At 49.0% G+C, this 19,432-nt stretch overlaps 1 protein-coding gene across 4 annotated transcripts in view; it reads right to left on the bottom strand.

Moving 5' to 3' along the window:
* The window catches only part of KCNIP1 (potassium voltage-gated channel interacting protein 1), a 382,861-nt gene that overhangs the window by 225,736 nt on the left and 137,693 nt on the right, over nt 1-19,432 (bottom strand). For 3 of the 4 annotated variants that reach the window (XM_054488549.2, XM_054488548.2, XM_054488551.2), the window contains exon 1: nt 11,343-11,957. The exons of the other annotated variant lie outside the window; for it this stretch is intronic. In XM_054488549.2, the coding sequence (XP_054344524.1) occupies nt 11,343-11,403 (61 nt within the window). In that variant the 5' untranslated portion in view covers nt 11,404-11,957. Of the gene's footprint in view, nt 1-11,342; nt 11,958-19,432 lie in introns of those variants that run through there. 4 annotated transcript variants of the gene reach the window in all.

The following is a 19,432-nucleotide window of genomic DNA, read 5'->3' as shown; positions in this document are numbered from 1 at the left end:
GAATGGCCTCCAATGTGCTATGTTTTCGCACCAAGCCACAATCTTTGATGTTCATATCTTCTGAATACGCTGTTGGCGAGTGGAGGAGATCCTCACAGTCATGCCCAAGTTTCTCTGCCACATGAATTCTAATTAAGGAATCCCAAGTCTTTGTGCATCTCTGTGAAATATCAGTTCAAGTCACCAAGTACCAGTCTTTTGCCCAGAACTGTCCTGGGATGCTCGAAGATGCTCAGAAGGGAAGAAAGAAAGGTCCAGGTCTCTGAGGAAAGGTCACTCTTGCTGGAGAGTCAAGCGTGTTTACAGGAAATGATGATAGAACAGTTCAAGGCTGTTCTATCAAAGGCTAAATCATGGGGACAAATAGTAAGTTCCCTGGGAGAGGAGGAGGAGGAATCAAATGTAAGCTGCAGTGATCACGGGGAGACACTCAGGGGGACAAGGGTGGCGGTGACAGGGCACAGTCTCAATCCCTACTTACTTGGTGCTTTCCTCATCCTTGCTGTCCACTACCTCCTAGGACCTTGTCCCACTCTCCTGAATGTGGATAGCCTGACTCTGCTCCTTGCCTCCCACTTCTGATGGCATCCTCTTTCTGTCAACATCCTCCAAGTCACAAGCATATAAAACATCACTGTCAGTTTTCATTTCTTTCCCCTTCTTGTTGCCTGCCTCTGTGACTTTGCTTATCCTGTTCCTTCTGCCTAGAACTTCACTAACCTACATTCCTGCCTGGGCCAATCCCTAGCTCTTTTGTTGAGCTCTAATGCCACCTCTTTCGGCCATCTTCTCTAATTCCCCGGCCCCTGCCCCTCAGATAGAGGTGCTTTCTCCATCCTCTGAATCCCCACAGTGTTACATAATCTATAATGTCCTCTATAGACTTGGGAAGTCACTTATTCCCAAGCCTCAGTTTCCTCATCTATAAAATAGGGTGATCAGTGCCTGCCTCTCATAGTGTGAGATTTCATCTGTTACATGGGAATAATCATACTACCTACCACACAGGGTTGTTGTGAGGATTAAATTAGCTTAATGTACCGAAAGCGCTTAGAGTGGTACTTGGCACAGATTGCTATATAAATGTCACACGGACGATTTAAATGTTATGTTTGTTACTGTTGTTATTTTGTCAACACCTTGCACAGTCCTTGGCATGCAGCAGGTGCCCAATACAGATCGGTTTTTTTCCTTTTCCTGTCTGGTTCCAACTCCAATGCTGAAATACCTCACAGGCACACTCAAGAGATGCTTAAAGCACTAGCAAAGTAGAGGCATCAAAAATTGTGTTTTGAAAGCATATTTTATTTCAGAAAAGTCACTAAAGTAGTCAACATGGGAAAAATCCAAATTTGGCAGACTTCCTTAGACTTATTTTACTGTTTCTCCTTTGAAATGCCTGTGTAGCCCTTGGGGGGGTGAGGCAGGGCGGGGCGGTGGTGGAAGGACCTGATCATTTTAGTGTTAGGGCCTACAAGGCTTAGAGTCCTAATCAGCCCAGGGCTGGATGTATGCAAAGAGGGAAGAAAACAAGGGGAGCCCCTGCCCTGATTTCGATGGGTGGGGAAGCCTCCTGAAGACACCCCTGCTGAGTGCACGGTTTGGACATCTGGGAGAGTCATACATGGGCGAATCCCAGAGATGGAGAGAAAGTGCAGCCTCAGCCACACGGATGCAAATGTGCCAGCTTCCCCCAGGCAGCTGGGAGCTTCACGGTCTCCACCAGAACACTCCTCTCACTCTGGGTCCAGGGTTGGCGTGGGTGAGGAGCTGATGGGGCCAAGAGGGGGCTGTCATTTTCGGTTGCTGGGAGTTGGGAAACTAGCCGTAACTGCTCAGCCTCTTCCTGGGGCTCAGAGGCTTGCTTGTCCTGGATATGCCCTCCAGCTGCAGGCAGGAGCCCAGGTGGTGGAGTGCCTCGCAATCAGATCCACTTCAAGTCCTTGCTTGCTAATCACTAGCCAATCAAGAACCTCCCTGCACCTATGTTTCCTACTCTGCAAAGTGAGAATAATAATGAAACCATTACAGGACTCCTACAAAAATAAAAAGATTACTTTTTGTGGGGGGATCCCCACCAACAGAGAGGTCCTACTAGACCCCCTGCAAAAGGCATTTGACTTTCATTCTCCAGGCCCTGCCTGTGTCTGTTTAGACTCCTACTTCGGTCACATTTTCTGGCTTCAAATCCCACACAAAGGCTCTGCACGTAAACCAGGCTGCCAGCCTGCTCTGGGATTCTGAACATTATCAGTGAAATCCATTATGCAGGCAAGTCTCTAGCTGCAGTCCACATGGCTCTGTCCTGCACCCTGTTCTGGCCTGTGTTCTTAGAAGCAACTTAGATAAAGACCTAGAATGCCTCCTTATCATATCTTCAGGTAGCAGAAAACTTGGAGGTATAGCTAAGATGACGGCTGGTGGAATCAAGATTCAGGATCTCTCTTGGCTGGAATAACATTTAAAATGAGTAAACTAAAACTTAATGGGCGTACATCATCCTACACTTCTTTGTTGTTAAAAAGAAAGAGAGAGAAAGAAAGAAAAACAGACAAGCTTGATTGCAGAAATGCAAATCTGGAAATCTGACTTCATAACAATTTATATGAGATGATCAGGGCTGGGGTTCAGATGTCAGGCCTAACACTTGAGCTGTGCGATTGTGGGCAAACCACTCACCTTCTCTGGATTCTATTTTCTTATTTGTAAAATGAGGCTTAAATCAGAAGTCTTCAAAGGCCTCTTCTGGCTTGATATATAATTTTGTATAATACAATACATATAGTTCCATAATCTGTATTTTAGGCCAGTATTCCTCAGACTTCAGTGGGCATATAAACCATCTGGTGATCTTGTTAAAATGCAGGTTCTGACTGGGTAGATCTCACTGAGTTGAGGTATTTCTTTTTTTTTTTGAGACAGAGTCTCGTTCTGCCGCCCAGGCTGGAGTGCAGTGGCACCATCTCGGCTCACTGCAAGCTCCGCCTCCCGGGTTCACGCCATTCTCCTGCCTCAGCCTCCCGAGTAGCTGGGACTACACGCACCCGCCACCACGCCTGGCTAATTTTTTTGTATTTTTAGTAGACATGGGGTTTCACCGTGTTAGCCAGGATGATCTCGATCTCCTGACCTCGTGATCCACCAGCCTCGGCCTCCCAAAGTGTTGGGATTACAGGTGTGAGCCACCACGCCCGGCCAGGCCTCTCTATTTCTAACAAGCTCTCAACTGATGCTGAGGCTGCCGGTCGGAGGAGCACACTTTAAGTAGCATAGACCCAGATAGTAACAATTTACCTTTAGCACATTCTATGTGCTGACTGCTGCATCTTACATGCATGATTGCATTTAATCCTCATAACAACCTGGGAGGGAATTACCAACAATACTTTCATTTTCTAGATTACGTAGAGATGAAAGTTCACAGAAGTGAGGTAACATGCTCAATGTCACACAGCTAATGAGTTGCAGAGCCAGGATTTGAATTCTAGGTCTGCCTAACCAGGAGTATATGCTCATAACAACCATACAACATACACAGGTGATTCGGGCCAACATGTGGCTAAGGAGAGAAAGGAAATGAACGGGAGAGCAGTAAGATACCTGCAAATGTACTAGCAAGTTCTTGTGTTTTTTTCTTAGCAGTGAGAAGCACTTGTAAACCGAGTGATCTGTCCTTGCCCACCTGGACCATGTGAAAACTCTGATCCTGGTCCCTGGTTCTGAACGTTTGCAATTCTAACATACTTGGAAGATATTTAAACACTATCTTCACTAACAGGCGATGATGGCTATAACAAAGGGAGAAAATTTTAGTTCACATAAATGATTTGAGGAGAGGAGAGGTGTTTAATCCTATTAATGAATTTGCTAATTGGTCTTCTGCCCCCAGTCATTTCATATTCAGGCTTCCACAGTGTCAGATTAAATGGAAACAGATCTAGGGGGAGGCGGGGTTGGGATGGGGTTAAAAGCATTTTGCTCAGGGCCTGCACATAGCTCAGTTGTTCCGTGTGGCTAATGAGGTGCTTCAGTCTATCCTTGAATGCCTTCTCCCCAACATCCATGCACCTGTTTTGACTGTTTTTCTACTCAGGTCCCTAAGGTTCCAGAGGCAAAGCCAGGAGGAGAGGAGGTTAGTATGGCAGTTAGAAGCTCAGGCTCTGGGATCAACCAGAACCAGGCTCTGCAATTCCCAAGCTCTATGACCCTTAGTAAGGCACTTCCCTTTTTAGAGCCTCAGGTTCCTCAACTGCAAAATAAGAACTGTAACAGCATCTTGTCCTCCAGGGTTGGGGTTAATAAAATAACACAGGAAAGAGCCGAGCAAGGTGCCTGGCACTGGGTGGAGGCCAGAGTCATTTGAGCTAGTATTATTATCCTTGCTGGCAGGTGACCTGCATTTTCATACCTCGCTGTTGGGAATTGCTTTTACCATGTAAAGTTGACAGCTTCCCTTAGGAATCACCAGAGAAACCGCTTAGAATGCCAGTGACCACAAATATGGTGGCTCGGGATCTCAGAGGGCTGGAATCAGAGGCCACAGCTCAAAGGGATGGGGAGATCACCGAGCGTAACACCGTCATCATCCAAGTCGAGCAAGGCAGAAGGAAGGGGCCTGTCCTGAGATGGGACAAAAGGCAGCAGCAAAGCCAGCACTGCCAACTCACCTGGTGTGCAGCACCATGTTCAATTCCTTCGTGGCCCTCACGTGGCCCTATAGGGAGAGACACTGTCATTGTCCCCATTTTTTTATTTTTTATTTTTTTGAGATGGAGTCTCGCTCTGTCATCCAGGCTGGAGTGCAATGGTGCAATCTTGGCTCACTGCAACCTCCGTCTCCTCAGTTCAAGCGCTTCTCCTGCCTCAGCCTCCTGAGTGACTGGGATTACAGGAACATGCCACCACGCCTGGCTCATTTTTGTATTTTTAGTAGAGACGGGGTTTCACCATGTTGGCCAGGCTGGTCTTGAACTCCTGACCTCGTGATCTGTCCATCTCGACCTCCCAAACTGCTGGGATTACAGATGTGAGCCACCATACCTGGCCCATTGTCCCCATTTTATAGAGGAGGAAACTGAGGCCTGGAAAGGCTCAGCTATGGACCGATGAAAGGGAGTTCAATCCCAAGACTCTCTTATTTTAACGCAGTGCTCATAGCCATAATGCAATCCTACTTCTAGCTTCCTGATTTGAGTGGAATGTGGTTCCTACTTCCCCCCACCGCACCAATGAGGCTTTTAGTCTGGCCTCGAATAACAAGATTTAATCCAAAGTACTACTCCCATGGCTGGGGTACAGGAAGCTAGCAATATCCCAACCGACTACAACTACTTCCAGAAGGTGACCTATTTAAAATACTACCTGGAGGAAGGGGAAGCATTTAAAGAGATGTTTCTCTGAAGGCCCTAGGACTCTTAGGCTCTCTCTCTCTTTTCTAAAAACTGCTCCTTCCCTGCCTGATGAATGGGAACATCAGCTCCACGGCCATTATGCAGAATTTTGCAGAGCTTCTCCCCAGGAGCAGACCTGGATTCCTCATCTGCACCGCCGCATTCCCACAACGCTCAGAGCCATCAAGAATGCACACTCTGGCCCATCCATCCTTACCTCCATGCCGCCAGCATCCATCAAGCCTGGATGCAGTGTCAGGCCTGACAGAGGCCCTGGGATAAGACTCAGTGCCTGAAAGCTAGTCAGAGAGATAAATGTGTAAATCCATAATGACAACCTCATAGTGTGTTCAGAATTGTAGTGAGGGGAAGCAGCAACAGCTATGGGGAAAGAGAGAAGGGAGAGATGTGCTCTGCCTACAGAAGCCAGGAAAGGCTTCCCAGAGTGGTGGCATTGAATGGGGCCTTGAAGGATAAGTAGGAGTTGGCCAGGTGAATGAGGAGATGGAGGAAGAGGGAGGATGAGGAAGCCAGAGTGGATCTTAGGCAGGGAAGCAATGCTGAAGGACAATTGTGGGACTGGCTAAGTGAACAAATAAATGAGTGGATAAATATACAGATTCTGATCTCACCCAGGCAAAGTTGAACGAACCTGAAATATAAGGGAAGACAAGGGGAATCACTGTGAGTCAGTCCCTACTTTTGTTTCAGCAAAAGAGTGAAAACTTAGAGACATCTCCTCACCTTCTCCAAAGATGCTATACACCTACCAGTATCCAAAAAATCACCAGGACTCTTCTTGACTGAATTTATATTTTTCAGCTTTGGAGAGATGACTATCAATGCTCTTTGTGAAAAGATAGGCTGTTAATTACAGCTGTTCTGGCACTTCATCATCCATTCATTTATGGACATATTCATTCATTCATGTGGTCATTTATTCGATCATTCTTTCTGTCATTCAGTTGATAATTCATTTGTTTCTTCATTCATTCACTCCTTTACTGCTTCCCCCATTCATTCAATCATTCATCTTTTCACTCATTTGTTAAAGCATATGCTCACTTATTCACTTACACATTTACAAAGCATTCATGGAGCAAGGCCCTTCTAGGTAGACAAAGAGGTCTAAGCCTTGGCCCTTTTCCAGAAACCAAGTCAAAACAATCCCACTGATTTTAGGCAGTAAGTCCTTCTCCTCTGTCTTCTATTCTTTTCCATCTCTCTCTTTCTGTTTATCTTGAGCTCCACTGAGCTTCTTCTGGGATTGAGGGACCAGAACTGTGCCTGGTGCTGGGTGTGGGTTCCTCAAACCTTTGTGATTATGAGGGGGTGGGAGTAGAATCACTGTTCTCAGCACTTTCCTGCTAAATGGTAAACAGATTCGATACATTTCATGGACAAAGTCAATTCAAAGCCAGCAGACCGAACAACAGAATTCATTCCCGGCAGAGGGCTGGTAACTGAAATTCCAGTGGGAAGCTAACTTTTCCTGCAGGTTCTGCAATTCTAGCAAATAATGGAGAGTGGCCAACCATTCCATTATTTATAATTTACTCTGGAAAAATTTTTATTAAGTACCTACTATGTGCACAGAACCAAGCAGAGAGTTGTGAAGGATGAGTTAGATGAGCTCCTACCCCAAGAACCCTGCCCTCTGGTGGTGGGGAAAGGGGGTTAACACCTCCATTGATTGTCTAATTCCAAGCACGATTGTGAGTCATAAGAAAATGTACACCTTAAAAGAATATGGGAATTCAGATGGGAGAAGTCACTTCTCTCTGGGGCTTGGAGAAGGCTTTCTGAATATGGAAATTGCTGAGTGAGGTCTTAGAATGTCGGTGGAATTTTAACTATTAGACAAGGCAGCAAGGGGTGGGGTGGGAGAGTATTATAGAATTAAAGGGACGGGCAAAGATGCAAAGATGGGTAAAGACCAAAGCACAAACATTTCTATACATCAGGATTCTCCTTTTTCAGGTAAAGAAACTAGCATTTACAAGGTGAAATGACTTGCCAAAGGCCTGCCCCTTGGGTTCAGGACTATGTGACAACAGGGCTACTGCTTCTCTATGCCTCTCTGTCTCTTGTCACTCTCCCAGATCTTTAGGTTGAAAATGCTGCCCTGACCAATAAACCCTAAACCCAGTCTCATCAGGTACACTCTTCCTCCATAAGTTCCCTGAGGTGCTCATTGATCTAGGAGCAAATATGGGACTATCGGGAACATTCCCATGTTTGGCCCTATATTAACCAGTACCCTATTAACTCACCATGTGGTCTTAGAAAAAGCATCTGATAGCTATGGGGTTGAGTTTGCTCACCTATGCTATGACTATTCTGGAGATCCAAAGCTCAGCCCTTTCAGAAAGTTCTGCTTGCTTGCACTCGGTCATGGAGGATTTCTAACCCAGCCACCCCTGCAGTGTGGGATTATTTGCTTCTAGGCAATTCTCTGTTGAGATGGCCTTGGTCTAGTGATGTTGTCGCTAAATTCTCCTGCCCCACTGACAAGCCCAGCAGCTGCACCTGTATGGTCCTCCTCTGGTTGTCCTCAATGCCCTAGCCTGTCTCACTTACCCATTCAAGGCGAGCAGTAGTGTCCTTGGTGTGTCATGCACATGCAAAACTGCTAGAGCCAGAAATTCTATCTGGGACTGGGATGCAGAGGCTGAATCCCAAAAGCAGGGCTCTTCTACTTTTAATTAAAGACACACAAAGATCCCAAACAGAGACAAGGACAGGAAATGAACCTGAATATTTTTATTCAGTGGCATGGCTCTTAAATTACTTTAGATTTCTGTTGCCTTTAGAGAGCTCTCCCTGAACACCCAGGTTAGGCTGGATATCTTCTTGCAGCACTAATCACGCAGAGCTTTTGCCCTATTTAAAAACTATGTATGTTTCTAAATTGTATTATCGAAGCATTCAGGATTTTAATTGAGCAGGCTTTGATGTTTTCAGGACAAGCCACAGAGTAGAGGTCAGTGAGGGTTGAAGCAAGGGACGAGCATCTGTGTGCTGGGGTTTTTGGTCCTAGTTATCTGGATAGGGCTGGATAAGGTTTCCAGAAATGAGCTGTTAAGACTCTCAGATGTATTGCCTACTGCGAAAATGGCCTTACTCTGGACATTTGGAAGCCCCAAACAATAGAGCCATAAATTGAATAGTACCTAAAATTTGCTGACCACTTATGTAGCAGAGACTGTGCTAAATGCTTGACTTGCATGATCCTTGAAATCCACACAACACAACAGCTATTTTAAGATGGTAACTACTACTATCCCTGTTTTATAGTTGAGGAAAACAAGGCTTAGTCATACAGCTAGTAAGTGGCAGAGCCTGAATTTGAACCCAGCAGGGAGACTGATTCCTGAGTTGAAAAATCCCAACTACTCTCTTCTGGCTGCTTCTAATTAGATCTGAGCCTCACGTCTCTGAGATCATAGCAGCAGCTCTGGTGAGAGCATCAACCACAAAAATATTAGAATTTGAGAACCAAATGGAACCTGAGGAAATGCCTAATGTAAGTTTCTCCCTTTACAAAGAAGAAACCGAGGCCCCAGTGGGGAAAAGTGACCTGGCCAGGATAGGATCCCTGACCACTAGCCTCCTCAGCCAGGGCTTCCTCCAGGTTTCCAAGCTGCCTCCCATAGAAGAGTCTTCTGCTGATTAGCATTCCACTATGCAAGGCAGTGAGATGACTCTGCTTTGGGGGCAAATGCCTGGGGGAACATATGCAGCTGGACCCCTGGACAACTCACGCCAGTGGGCTTTGTGCAGGAAGGGCTGAGTGCTCAGTGCTTTGATAGCTTGTCTTGGGAGTCCACCCATTGGCCCTGAACCTGCTATGAGCCTCAAATAAACATTGTTGTGAGGGTTAAATGAGAGTTGTTGATAAAACACCTAGCATTATGGCAAGCACACAGTAGGGACACACTGAATGCTAGTACCCCCTCTTCTCTTTCTTAGAATTCGAGGAGACAGAAGCAGAGACCTTTGTACTTTGGGAATCCTGCAAGAATTCATCCAGGGTGAATTCCTGGATGTTTGGGGCAGGAGAAGGAAATGGTAGACAGCAATGTCTGAGCTCTTACTCTTTTCCCAGCCCTATGCACGGAGCTCTCTATTCATCATTCATTTGATTCTCACATCCTTACAACAACTTCCTCTGGGTCCCCGGTGGCTGCAGCCAACACAGTATATGAGGCAGAGTCCCCCCTTCCTCTACTTCCTACATACCCAGTTTCCCTCCGGGAAGTAGCATACGAATTTTATGGATGAAAAACTGAGGCTTAGGGAGGTGAGGGGGACTTGCCTAAGGTCCCAGAAGCAGGGAGTGATGGAGCTGGGATTCACACCCAGACTTCACTTGACTCTAGGGCCTGAGATCTTTCTGTGACACCCAGGTCCCCGGAGAGTCACAGGCATTGAAAATATTTAAAAACAAGCCCCTGACTTTCCTGTCCCCACAGTCCCCTGGCCTCTGAGACCACATGGTGGTCAGACAGATGATGAGGGAGAAGACCTAGATTTGGTGCTGAAAATTGTCCCCAGTCAAGCAGCACCCCAGGATCTGCGAGAGGTGAGGCTTAGAATGTCAAGACCTTGGGCTGAGCTTTGCAGACCTGTTCTGGTCAGGACTGGTAAAACGGCAACCAGTCCCTTCCTTGCCAGCAGGACATGTAATTCAGCCGGACAAATGGGCCAAAGCCTCTTCCTATGTTCTAGGCTGTAAATGCCAACCCAGCTTCAGCACCTAAGATCTGCACCCAGAGATCTCTTTCCTCAGGGCTCAGCCAGCCTGATGCCCCTGGGAGCTGGGCCAGAAGCTGGCACCCCTTCTTCCAGAGGGTTTCAAGGACAGCTTACTTATGGAGATCTCTGTGGTTCTAACCAGGGTGAGACCAACCAAGTTCTAAGAGGAGACTTATTGTTCACTTGGGGTCCCTTACCCCATTACACTTCTGCTCACTATCGGGCATATAGGGTAGGAGCTGTAACTCCCACCTGTATCCAGGATCAGGGCTCTGATGGTAGAACTTGAATGTTTTGAGTGTCAAGCTACTTAAAATCTTACCACTCATAGTGACATTTGAACATTAAACAAAACAAAACCCATCATTTCCCATTTCCTAACTGCTTCCAGTCTCTTTATTCCAACAACTAACTTTCCAACTGCTGGTAAGCAGACCTGCATTGTCCTCCAGGGCCTAACACACTAGTTCCAACTTCACCTGGACCCATTTGAGGACTCTCCCACGGATGGTGAGATCAGCCATGCCTCGGCTGGGGACAGGTGGTGATGGAACAGCGTCCAGGCAGAAGACACTCCACGATATTATGCTTTTTAATCCTTGATGTAAGCTCAGCTCGCAGCCAGCCCTTCACGGTTGCTCCTCCTGACTCCCGGAGCCACCAGGACATGAGGCCTGGGAGTTTTACCCCTGGCAGCAGCTGATTCCTTTTGGCTTGCAGAGGTTTTAGGGGTGCAGACAGAGCACTCTTCCTGATGAAGGGACTCGCAGGTCTGCACCTGGCATAGCCGCCTGAGAGGAGTGTGGGAGTGTGGGAGCACCCTCACTGAGTGCTCAAACGCCAGCTGTCATGGGAATGGGAAGAGCTTCACCACACTTCCACCAGAGAATCCGGTCACCCCCACCTGTGAACATGCCTCTTCCTTCGGCTCCCAGAGATTTCCCCAGGAGGAGAGTCCTGGCACCTGGGGCCCCGGAGGGGTCCAGTCGCCGCTGGGGCAAACGTCCACTCTGGCTCCCTCTGGGTGTTCACACCAACCCTCCCGCAGATTTCTCTCTCCTTTGGATACAAGCACCTGTCCGGGCTCCTCGTGGAGAGGGGAGTCCGGACTAAGGGAGGCGGGTGGCACAGCCCATCTCGGCGCCCAGCACCCCCAAACCCAGACAGGGGAACAAAAGGAAGAAGGTGGCTTACCTTTCGAGGGTCGCCTTTGTTTGGTTTGCAGAGATGAGAAGGTGCCCATGACGGCCCCCATGGCAGCGAAGACTTGTGTGCGAGTTGGGACCCCGGGCCCTGCCCCTCCCCTTCCCTGGAAAGAAATCCCCGTGGTTTGTCTACTCTGAATTGGTGGAGAGAAAAGCGCCCGGCAGCTCGCCTGCAGCTTGGTATTCAGCGAGCGTGGAGCCGAGGCTAGGAGGCTTCTGGCTTCCTTCTTCAGCCCCGCACATGCAGGGACTCAGGGCTAGCCGCTCCCCGCGAGCCTTCGGAAACACTTCCCCGCGCGAGGACCCGGCCCGGCCGGTTCCCTCGCCCAGGGCCGAGGACGGTGCCCTGAAACCTGCCTGGCACTGGACACGGGGCCAGAGCGCCCGCCCGGCCGCGGCTGCCGAGCCAGCGCCGCGTGCGGTGCGGGAGCCGCGGTCCGCCCGCCCCTCCTGCCGCACGCTCGGCTCCCCTCCCGGCGCTCGGGCTGGGTCTCGGAGGGCCGAGTACCAATCATGAATGAACAGAGCCCGGACCGCGCGGCGCGGAGCCACAGCGCGCCCGCCTGCTGCCTGCTGCCTGCTGCCAGCGCTCGGGGCGAGAGTCGGAGCGGCGGAGGGGGCGGCGGGCGGGCAACTACGGAGGGGCGGGGCGGGGGCGAGGGCTGCACGGTGGGGCGGGGGACGCCCGGCCCTGCGCCCTCACCCGTGCGCACCCTCATCTGCCGGGGTATGTGCGGGAGCCCCGGGAGCATGTAACCCTAAGAGACAGACCCGGGGCCAGGCACCTGGCTGATGGGCGAGGTTCAAGGGGCAGTAGATTGAGCGGCCCCAGGGAGACTCTGTGTGTGTGTGTGTGTGTGTGTGTGTGTGAGATGTGCGCGCCTGCGTGTGTGTGTGTGTGTGTCCCTGTGTGTGGTGCATTGTGATTTCATTCGACTTCAAGGGAAATCTTATTTAACCCAGTGCCTGAACTCATGGGGAGGGGGAAAGTCTGCCCCACCCAGAAAGGGGTGAAAAACACATCCAAACGGGTTGTCGTGGGAAGAAGGTGCCGTCCTGCTCCGCGGGTCCTTGAGGGTTCTGCAGAATCCTCCCATGGCAGGGCCCACCTTCTACTGACAGGGAGTTGGGGAGGAGAAAGGAGCCCTCAGCCCCTCTGCGCACTTACACTCCCATTTTTCTTTTTCTTTTTTTTTGAGACGGAGTCTCGCTCTGTTGCCCAGGCTGGAGTGCAGTGGCGCAATCTCTGCTCACTGCAACCTCTGCCTCCCAGATTCAAGCGATTCTCCTGCCTCAGCTTCCGGAGTAGCTGGGATTACAGGCGCCCACCACCAGGCCCAGCTAAATTTTTTTGCATTTTTTAATAGAGACGGGGTTTCGCCATGATGGCCAGGCTGGGATTGAACTCCTGACCTCAGGTGATCCACCGGCCTTGGCCTCCCAAAGTGCTGGGATTACAGGCGAGAGCCACCCCACCCGGCCTGCTCTCTCATTTTTCTGTTTCTTTCCTCCTTGTTTCTCCCTCTTCTCCCTTTCCAGCTCAATAATTCATTAGCCATCAGCTCCCGGGCACGGGTTGTTAGTGCTTGAAGGGGCAATGATTAGATTTAGGAAGCCATTTCCCTTCTGTGAGTGGCGTCTCACCCAATGGGCAAAGTTCGTGTCCCTGCCTGTGGACTCAAAGCCTTGTGGTGTTGAAATGCAAGGTTTGCTCCCTGGAAGGTGGAGGAAGAGCTTCCCCTCCCCCAAGTCTGAGCTGCTTGGGTTCCCACTGAGACCCATTTTGATTGACACTGAGGATCCTTTGCCCAAGCTGCCCCCTACACTCTCCCACCCAGCCATTTTCTCTCTGCCACACAGATACACACCATGCTAGCAGTTCACAGAATCCCCGGACATATGGCCTCATAAACAAGCATACATGCCTATAAAGTCCCACAAGCATATGGGCGCAGATCCTTAAGTCCGCACAGACATTGCTATTGTACACACAGACAGACCCAAGGCTCATAATACACCTACAGTTGCCCCCCACAAAGATGGAGAGACACACAAACACACAGGCATGCAGACGCACACACAGTGCAAAACAGCATCACAGTCACCACATTCACACAGGCCCAATGCCACATAGGCACAGAGTTGAATCCCCAGGATACAGGCCCCTTGAGAGCTGCTTCCCCTAATGCCAACCCATGAGCTGTCCTCTCAGAGCCACAGGTGGCCTGTGACTGGGCCAGCGTCCCTGAATAGTTTTCTTCACCTATGCAGCATTTAATGCTTTTCTGCAATTCCAGCATGTGTCCTGTTTTGTGCAACAGGGGAGGGGCACTTACTAACACACGTCCTTTCCTTTGCATTGCCCACTGCTGTGCAACCACACTGTCCACGTGATGCCCACCAAACCCCTGTGAATTAAGCAGGTGACTGACCATCACCGCAGAGAGAAATTGAGGCTTACCTAGCGTTAGAAATTTGCCTGAAGTTGCCCAGCCAGGATATGGGATTAGAACTTGGGTTCCAGGTCTCTGTCGTGGTCTCCTGGGGAACCCCCTACTCACAGATGAGGGCACTGAGCCAGAAAGACCTGCTGGGGATCCCACCAGATTCACAACCTCTGCTCTCCTAACTGCCAGCTCAGGGCTTGTTCAGGCCAGGGAGGCCTGGAATCCTGGAAGGTGGAGCAGGGGCTGGTCCCTGCTTCCCTCCTGCCTTCTCTGTTCGGGAAGAGGGCATGCGAGGCTGAAGCTTGGGGTCACTAGAGGACCCAGTAGGATGTCCAGGATTCAGGGAACAGAGGAGAGCTCTTTGCTGAGGAGAAGGTGAAGCCACCCTGGGTGTCTTTGCCAACTTGTCAGGGACACCACTGGGGGAGCACCAAGCTACTTCCCCCTTGGGGCTCTGCTAATTTTCATGGTACCTGAATGACCATAAGGACAGCACTTGAGAGGTCACAAAAGGCTAGAATGTCATCCTCTCATTTCTGCTTCCCCACAACCCACTGAAGAAGCAGAGTACAGACGACTTGCTCCATTTTGCAGATCAGAAATAGCAAAGTGCTTCTGGACGTGTTTGCAATTGGCTGCCTCTGAACAGTAGGTATAAAGTGAAGTCACCAAAATAAAATCCAAACCATTGAACATGAATTATGGGGTCTTTTTTGTGGCCTGTGGCTTCTTCTACAAATCCTCCCTGACCCCTGGTGCTCCCTTTGTCGCTCAGCCACCCAGACCCCTCACTATTTCTCAGATGTGTGTTGTGGTTCTCCTTCAGGGCCTTTGCACGTGCCGTTCCCCTTGCCTGGAATGTTCCTCACCTCTTTCTCCTTCTGGCCACCTGCTGCTTACCCTGGAATATCTACTGCAGATGTCATTTCCTCCAGGGATCTCTCCCTGGCCCTGAGTCAGTGCCCTGCTTGCAGTTTCCATAGCACCCAGGGCTTCTTGTCTTATCAGAGCACTCCTTACTTTGTTTCTCATTGTTCCTTTCCTTGCCTGTCTCTCCCTCTGGACTGTTTTAACTGCTTTACGTACTGATTTAACTCTCTACTTTCTGCTTAATCTCTGGTTTCTGACAGGGGTGCAGCCAATCTATGCTGAATAAATGAATGAGTGAGTCTCTTTTCTTTGCTCAGTGACCCAGTTAGTAAGCAGAAACTGATGATTACCGGATCATCCTTGCCCCTTAAAGGAAGACACATGCTCTGCCAAGTGAAGATTCATTCATTCACTTATTTATTCAACAAATATTCATTCATTCATGTATCTACCATGTACCAGATATTTACATGCACAATAGCTCATTTATTCCCACGGACGCCTTGTGACATGGGTATTATTTGCAGATAAATACACACACATGCACACGTGCCCACTGTACAATGCTGCCAACATCACCCATGAGATGCTCACAGAGGATGTGTCTAAGTAGAAAACACAGGTAAGTGTGAGGGGCAAGGGAGAAAGAGGATGATAACAGGCCCTCTCCCTGCCTCCTGGGAACTTGCAACAGAGAGCAGAGAACTGCATGGGGAGAGAGGGAGTGACAGAATGAATGTGCAGAGGGAGTGCTGAGGAAGCCTTCTATCAGTCACCCTGACTGCAGGAGCCATTTGTCCTGTTGTCCCTGTCATGATGTACTCAATACGGCAACCTTGCCAGCCCCATCCAACCTGAGCTTCAGTGGCTGTTGCTCACTTTACTCTGGAAGGTGAGCTAGCTCATGCACTTTCTCCAGCTCTGACCCCTCCCTCATGCACCCTGGTGTGGACTGAATGTTTGTGTCCCTCCAAAATCCCTATGTTGAAGCTCTAAGCCCCTATGTGGCTGTATTTGGAGAAGGGGCCTCTAAGGAACTAATGAAGGTTAAAAGAGGTCATAAGGGTGGGGCCCTGATCTGATAGAGTTAGTGTCCTTACAAGGAGAGACTCCAAAGACTCCCCACACACAAAGATATCATGTGAGCACACAGGGAAAAGGCAGATGCAACCCAAGGTGAGAGGCCTCACCAGACACCAACCCTGCTGGCACCTTGATCTTGGACTTCCAGTTTTCAGAACCATGAGAAAATAGATTTCTGTTGTATAAGCCACCCAGACTGGGGTATCTTTTGAAGGCATTCCAAGCAGACTGATACACAACCCCAGTGTCAGTCCATGAGCTCAGAAGGTTGTGGATGCAAGGCCTTCCTTCTGCCATGAGCCTCTATATAGGACTCCTTAGGCAATCCCTCTGAGGTTGTTCAGGCAGGAAGGAGTGAGGTTGTCAGACCTGCAGGAATCCTGTTAAAACATGCATGTGCTTGTCTGAGTTTATGTAACATACAAGCCCTGTTCTTTCCCTCCCTCCCCATCTCCTTTCTTCCTCTCTGTATCTCTTTCTTTCTTAATTTATTTCTTCCTCCCTGCTCCTTCCTTCCTCCCTACTCAGTGCTCCCTCAGCCATGTTTCTTCTCATCCTTATGGACAATAGTAGTTCCTTCCAGGCACAGAGACAGCATAGTGTCAGATTGAGAGCATTAATTTGGGAGGCTGCTAGAACTGGGTTCAAACACTGAGCTTGCCCCTTTACTCTGAGACTGCGGGCATGATGAGTATGATCTCTGAACCCTGCTTTCAGCTTCTTGTGGATTACATTCATAATTCCTTTAGTAACTGGTACTGTTGCTGTGAGGGATTGGTGACATGGTGTTTGTAAGGCCCTTAGCAGGTGCCTGGCACATAGACTGGCCCATTATTGAAGGTGGACTGCCCTACTGCTGTTGCTGTGGGCCAGACATCATGCTGGGTTAGAGGGGTATAAAAATGAGTAAGCCACAGCCTTTCCCTCGGCTTCCATCTTTGCTATTCATCTGTTTGATAGGAAATCTATTCTCAGGGTCCCCATCTGGTATTAAAAGACTCAGATTAGTTAAGGAAGGGAATGCAGTTGGCACCTGATTATGTGCAATTCAGCACTATGCTTGCTGCTGTCTTGTACCATTTCCCAAATGTTCTGCATGCATAAGTCTGGCCTCAAATAGACTGGGAGCTTTTAGAAAGCAAAGGCCGAGTCTCCTGCTTTGCATACCCTCCCTCCACCGACCCCACCCACCGCCACTCAGCCTGGCCCAGAACATCCTAAGTGTTCTACAAATACTCAAACTGAGATCCTTCAGGGCAGGGGAAAGGGTGTCATCATTTACCCCTGAGTTCATATGAACCCAATCCCATGTCCCCTGGTATGTACACCTGGCCCTTAGCCTCCTCATCTGTGAAACATGAACCCAATCATGTCAGGGGGTTGTTGTGAGAATGGGGCAAGATAAAGTAAAGGGAAAGCACTTGTCTGTCTGTAAAGCACTCTGCAAATGTCCTTTATTGTTATTTGCTTTGGGGCTCATTGGATCATTCATTCATTCATTTATTCAATGAATATTTATTAAGCACCATCTACCTGCCAGGCACTATTCTAAATATATGGATCAATAATGAGCAAGAAGAGGCAAGAGTACCTGCTCTCAGGAAGCTGGAGGTCTAGGGCTGAAGAAAATCAAATCATCTCCTCATTGCAAATTGCATTCAGGCTAGGAAGGAAAGAGTGGTGCAGTAAGTTCAGGGTAGCAGGTGCTTGGAGAAACAAGGTATCACCTTGTGTGAACAGTGAAGTGATGACATAGGACATATAGGTCTTCAGAGGGCAGAGAAGTAGATTTGACTTTCAGGTCAAGGAGATCAGCTTAAAGTCCTGGATTTGTTTTGTGACTTTGGGCAAATTATTTGACCTTTGAGCCCCTCAATTTCCTCATGTTTGCAAGGAGAACAATCTCAGCAATGTCATTGGAGGTCGCAGGGTGAGGTTGAAAGTGATCATGGTTGCAAAAGTGCCTGCCACAGGGTCTCCCTGGCTGGAACACAGTCCTGATTCAGAAAACACAAACTCCATGCCTCACTTTCCCCTTCTGGTTCCCTTTGCTTGGACCTTCTCCCCTACCTCCCCAGGAGGAAGAAAAGACCTTTGAATAAGACTTGGGTTTGGGAAACAGCTCTCCTGGGCTGCATCCTTATGCATCAAGCATGGCCTCATCTGTCGAGGTTGATCATGTTCTGGAGGGAGCAAGACTGATGTGGACTGCAGGGGAAGCTGGGGAAGCCGGGGCACAGGCTCTGCTCTTCATGTCCTGATGGCTGCACTGCCCGAGGATTCCCCCGCACGCTTCTGCGCTGCCACAGTCTCCACCAGAGCTGAGATGAGTTCAGACAGAGTGCAGCCACCCACGCAGCTGGGACACTGGCGGTAAAGCCCTCCCAGTTACCCAGATCCTGCGAGGAGTGTGTGTGTGGTGGGGCGGGGGCGGGGGTACAGGGAGAGGGGGAAGGATATTCCTGGAGACCAGGGAATCCATGGGTGCCAGCACTATGCTTGGCGCAAGGCAGATATTTCATGAATATTGATCAAATGGCTGTCTGGGGGTGGACGGAAGGGTGGATAGAAAGGGGATGGGTGGTTAGATGAATGGATTCAAATATGTTCTAACAAACTGTAAGTATCTGATAAAACCTGTGAACCGTTTCCCCCAGTTACCATGCCGCATGAACACATGCTCATGCTTGGTGTAAAATTTCAGACTCTCCCCAGTGAAACACAGCCTTGAACAGTTGGTGAAGAAACTTTGTCCTAAGGATGAAAGGTTATGGTAAGGGATTTTATCCATTCATCCCTTAGCTGTGTGCCTTTCACTTCACTGATCCTCAGTTTCAACATCTATAAAATAGGTACAATAATTACGCCTATGTCTTAGGGTTGCTGTGAGGATTAAATGAGTGGAAGCATTTAAGTGCTTTAGTGTGGTACCTGGGAGGTTGCAAGGCTCATGAAAAAGGCAGGTCATTAACATAATCACTAATCTTCATTCATTCATTCACTCATTCATTCATTCAATCATTCATTCATTCATTCATTCATTCAATCATTCATTCACTCATTCATTCATTCACCCACAACTTTGTGAGGGCATCAAGTGAGTGCCTCCTGTTCATCGCACCTGAGCAGGGCTCTGGGGCTCTCTGCAGAGGTTGATGCTCACTGCATTAGGGAACTCACAGTCTCAGGGCACTTAGATAAACAAGTCACTATAACATCCCAGACTTCACCAAGATCCCTCTCTAGCTCTGCTGCTGAGAGTCAAAGGCACCAAAGTCCTAGAGACTCGGCAAGATCAGGGGTCTAGATCAGCCTAGGAGGGTAAAGGTCATGGTGGAGAAATCAAGGGTGGAGCTGGGTAGAAAGGGATGGGAGCCGGAAGGAGTGGAAGTGAAACTTGAGCAGAGCAGGGCTGAGGATGGGGTGAGAGTGGCCCTGGGCAACCGCATTTCCGGGCCACAGTGGTGAGGTTGAGGGTGGATGGGCGAGACTGAAATGATGGGGGCAGTGGAGACAGACGCTGTAGTTAGAGTTCCTTGTCTTTCTAAAGTGTGTGCAAAACATGGATCCATAATCTCCTTGGGTAAATGTCCAGGAGTCAATGGTGTTTCCTCCCCTGCTTTAGTCTCCTGAGGTGATAGAATAATTGCATTAGCAGTGGTGGCCTCTGTTTATGGAG

The sequence above is a fragment of the Pongo pygmaeus genome, chromosome 4 (genome assembly GCF_028885625.2).
Source record: "Pongo pygmaeus isolate AG05252 chromosome 4, NHGRI_mPonPyg2-v2.0_pri, whole genome shotgun sequence".
In the NCBI taxonomy this organism is placed as follows: Eukaryota; Metazoa; Chordata; class Mammalia; order Primates; family Hominidae; genus Pongo; species Pongo pygmaeus.
Note: the sequence above shows the minus strand (reverse complement) of the source record. Positions and strands in the feature narration are given on the sequence as shown.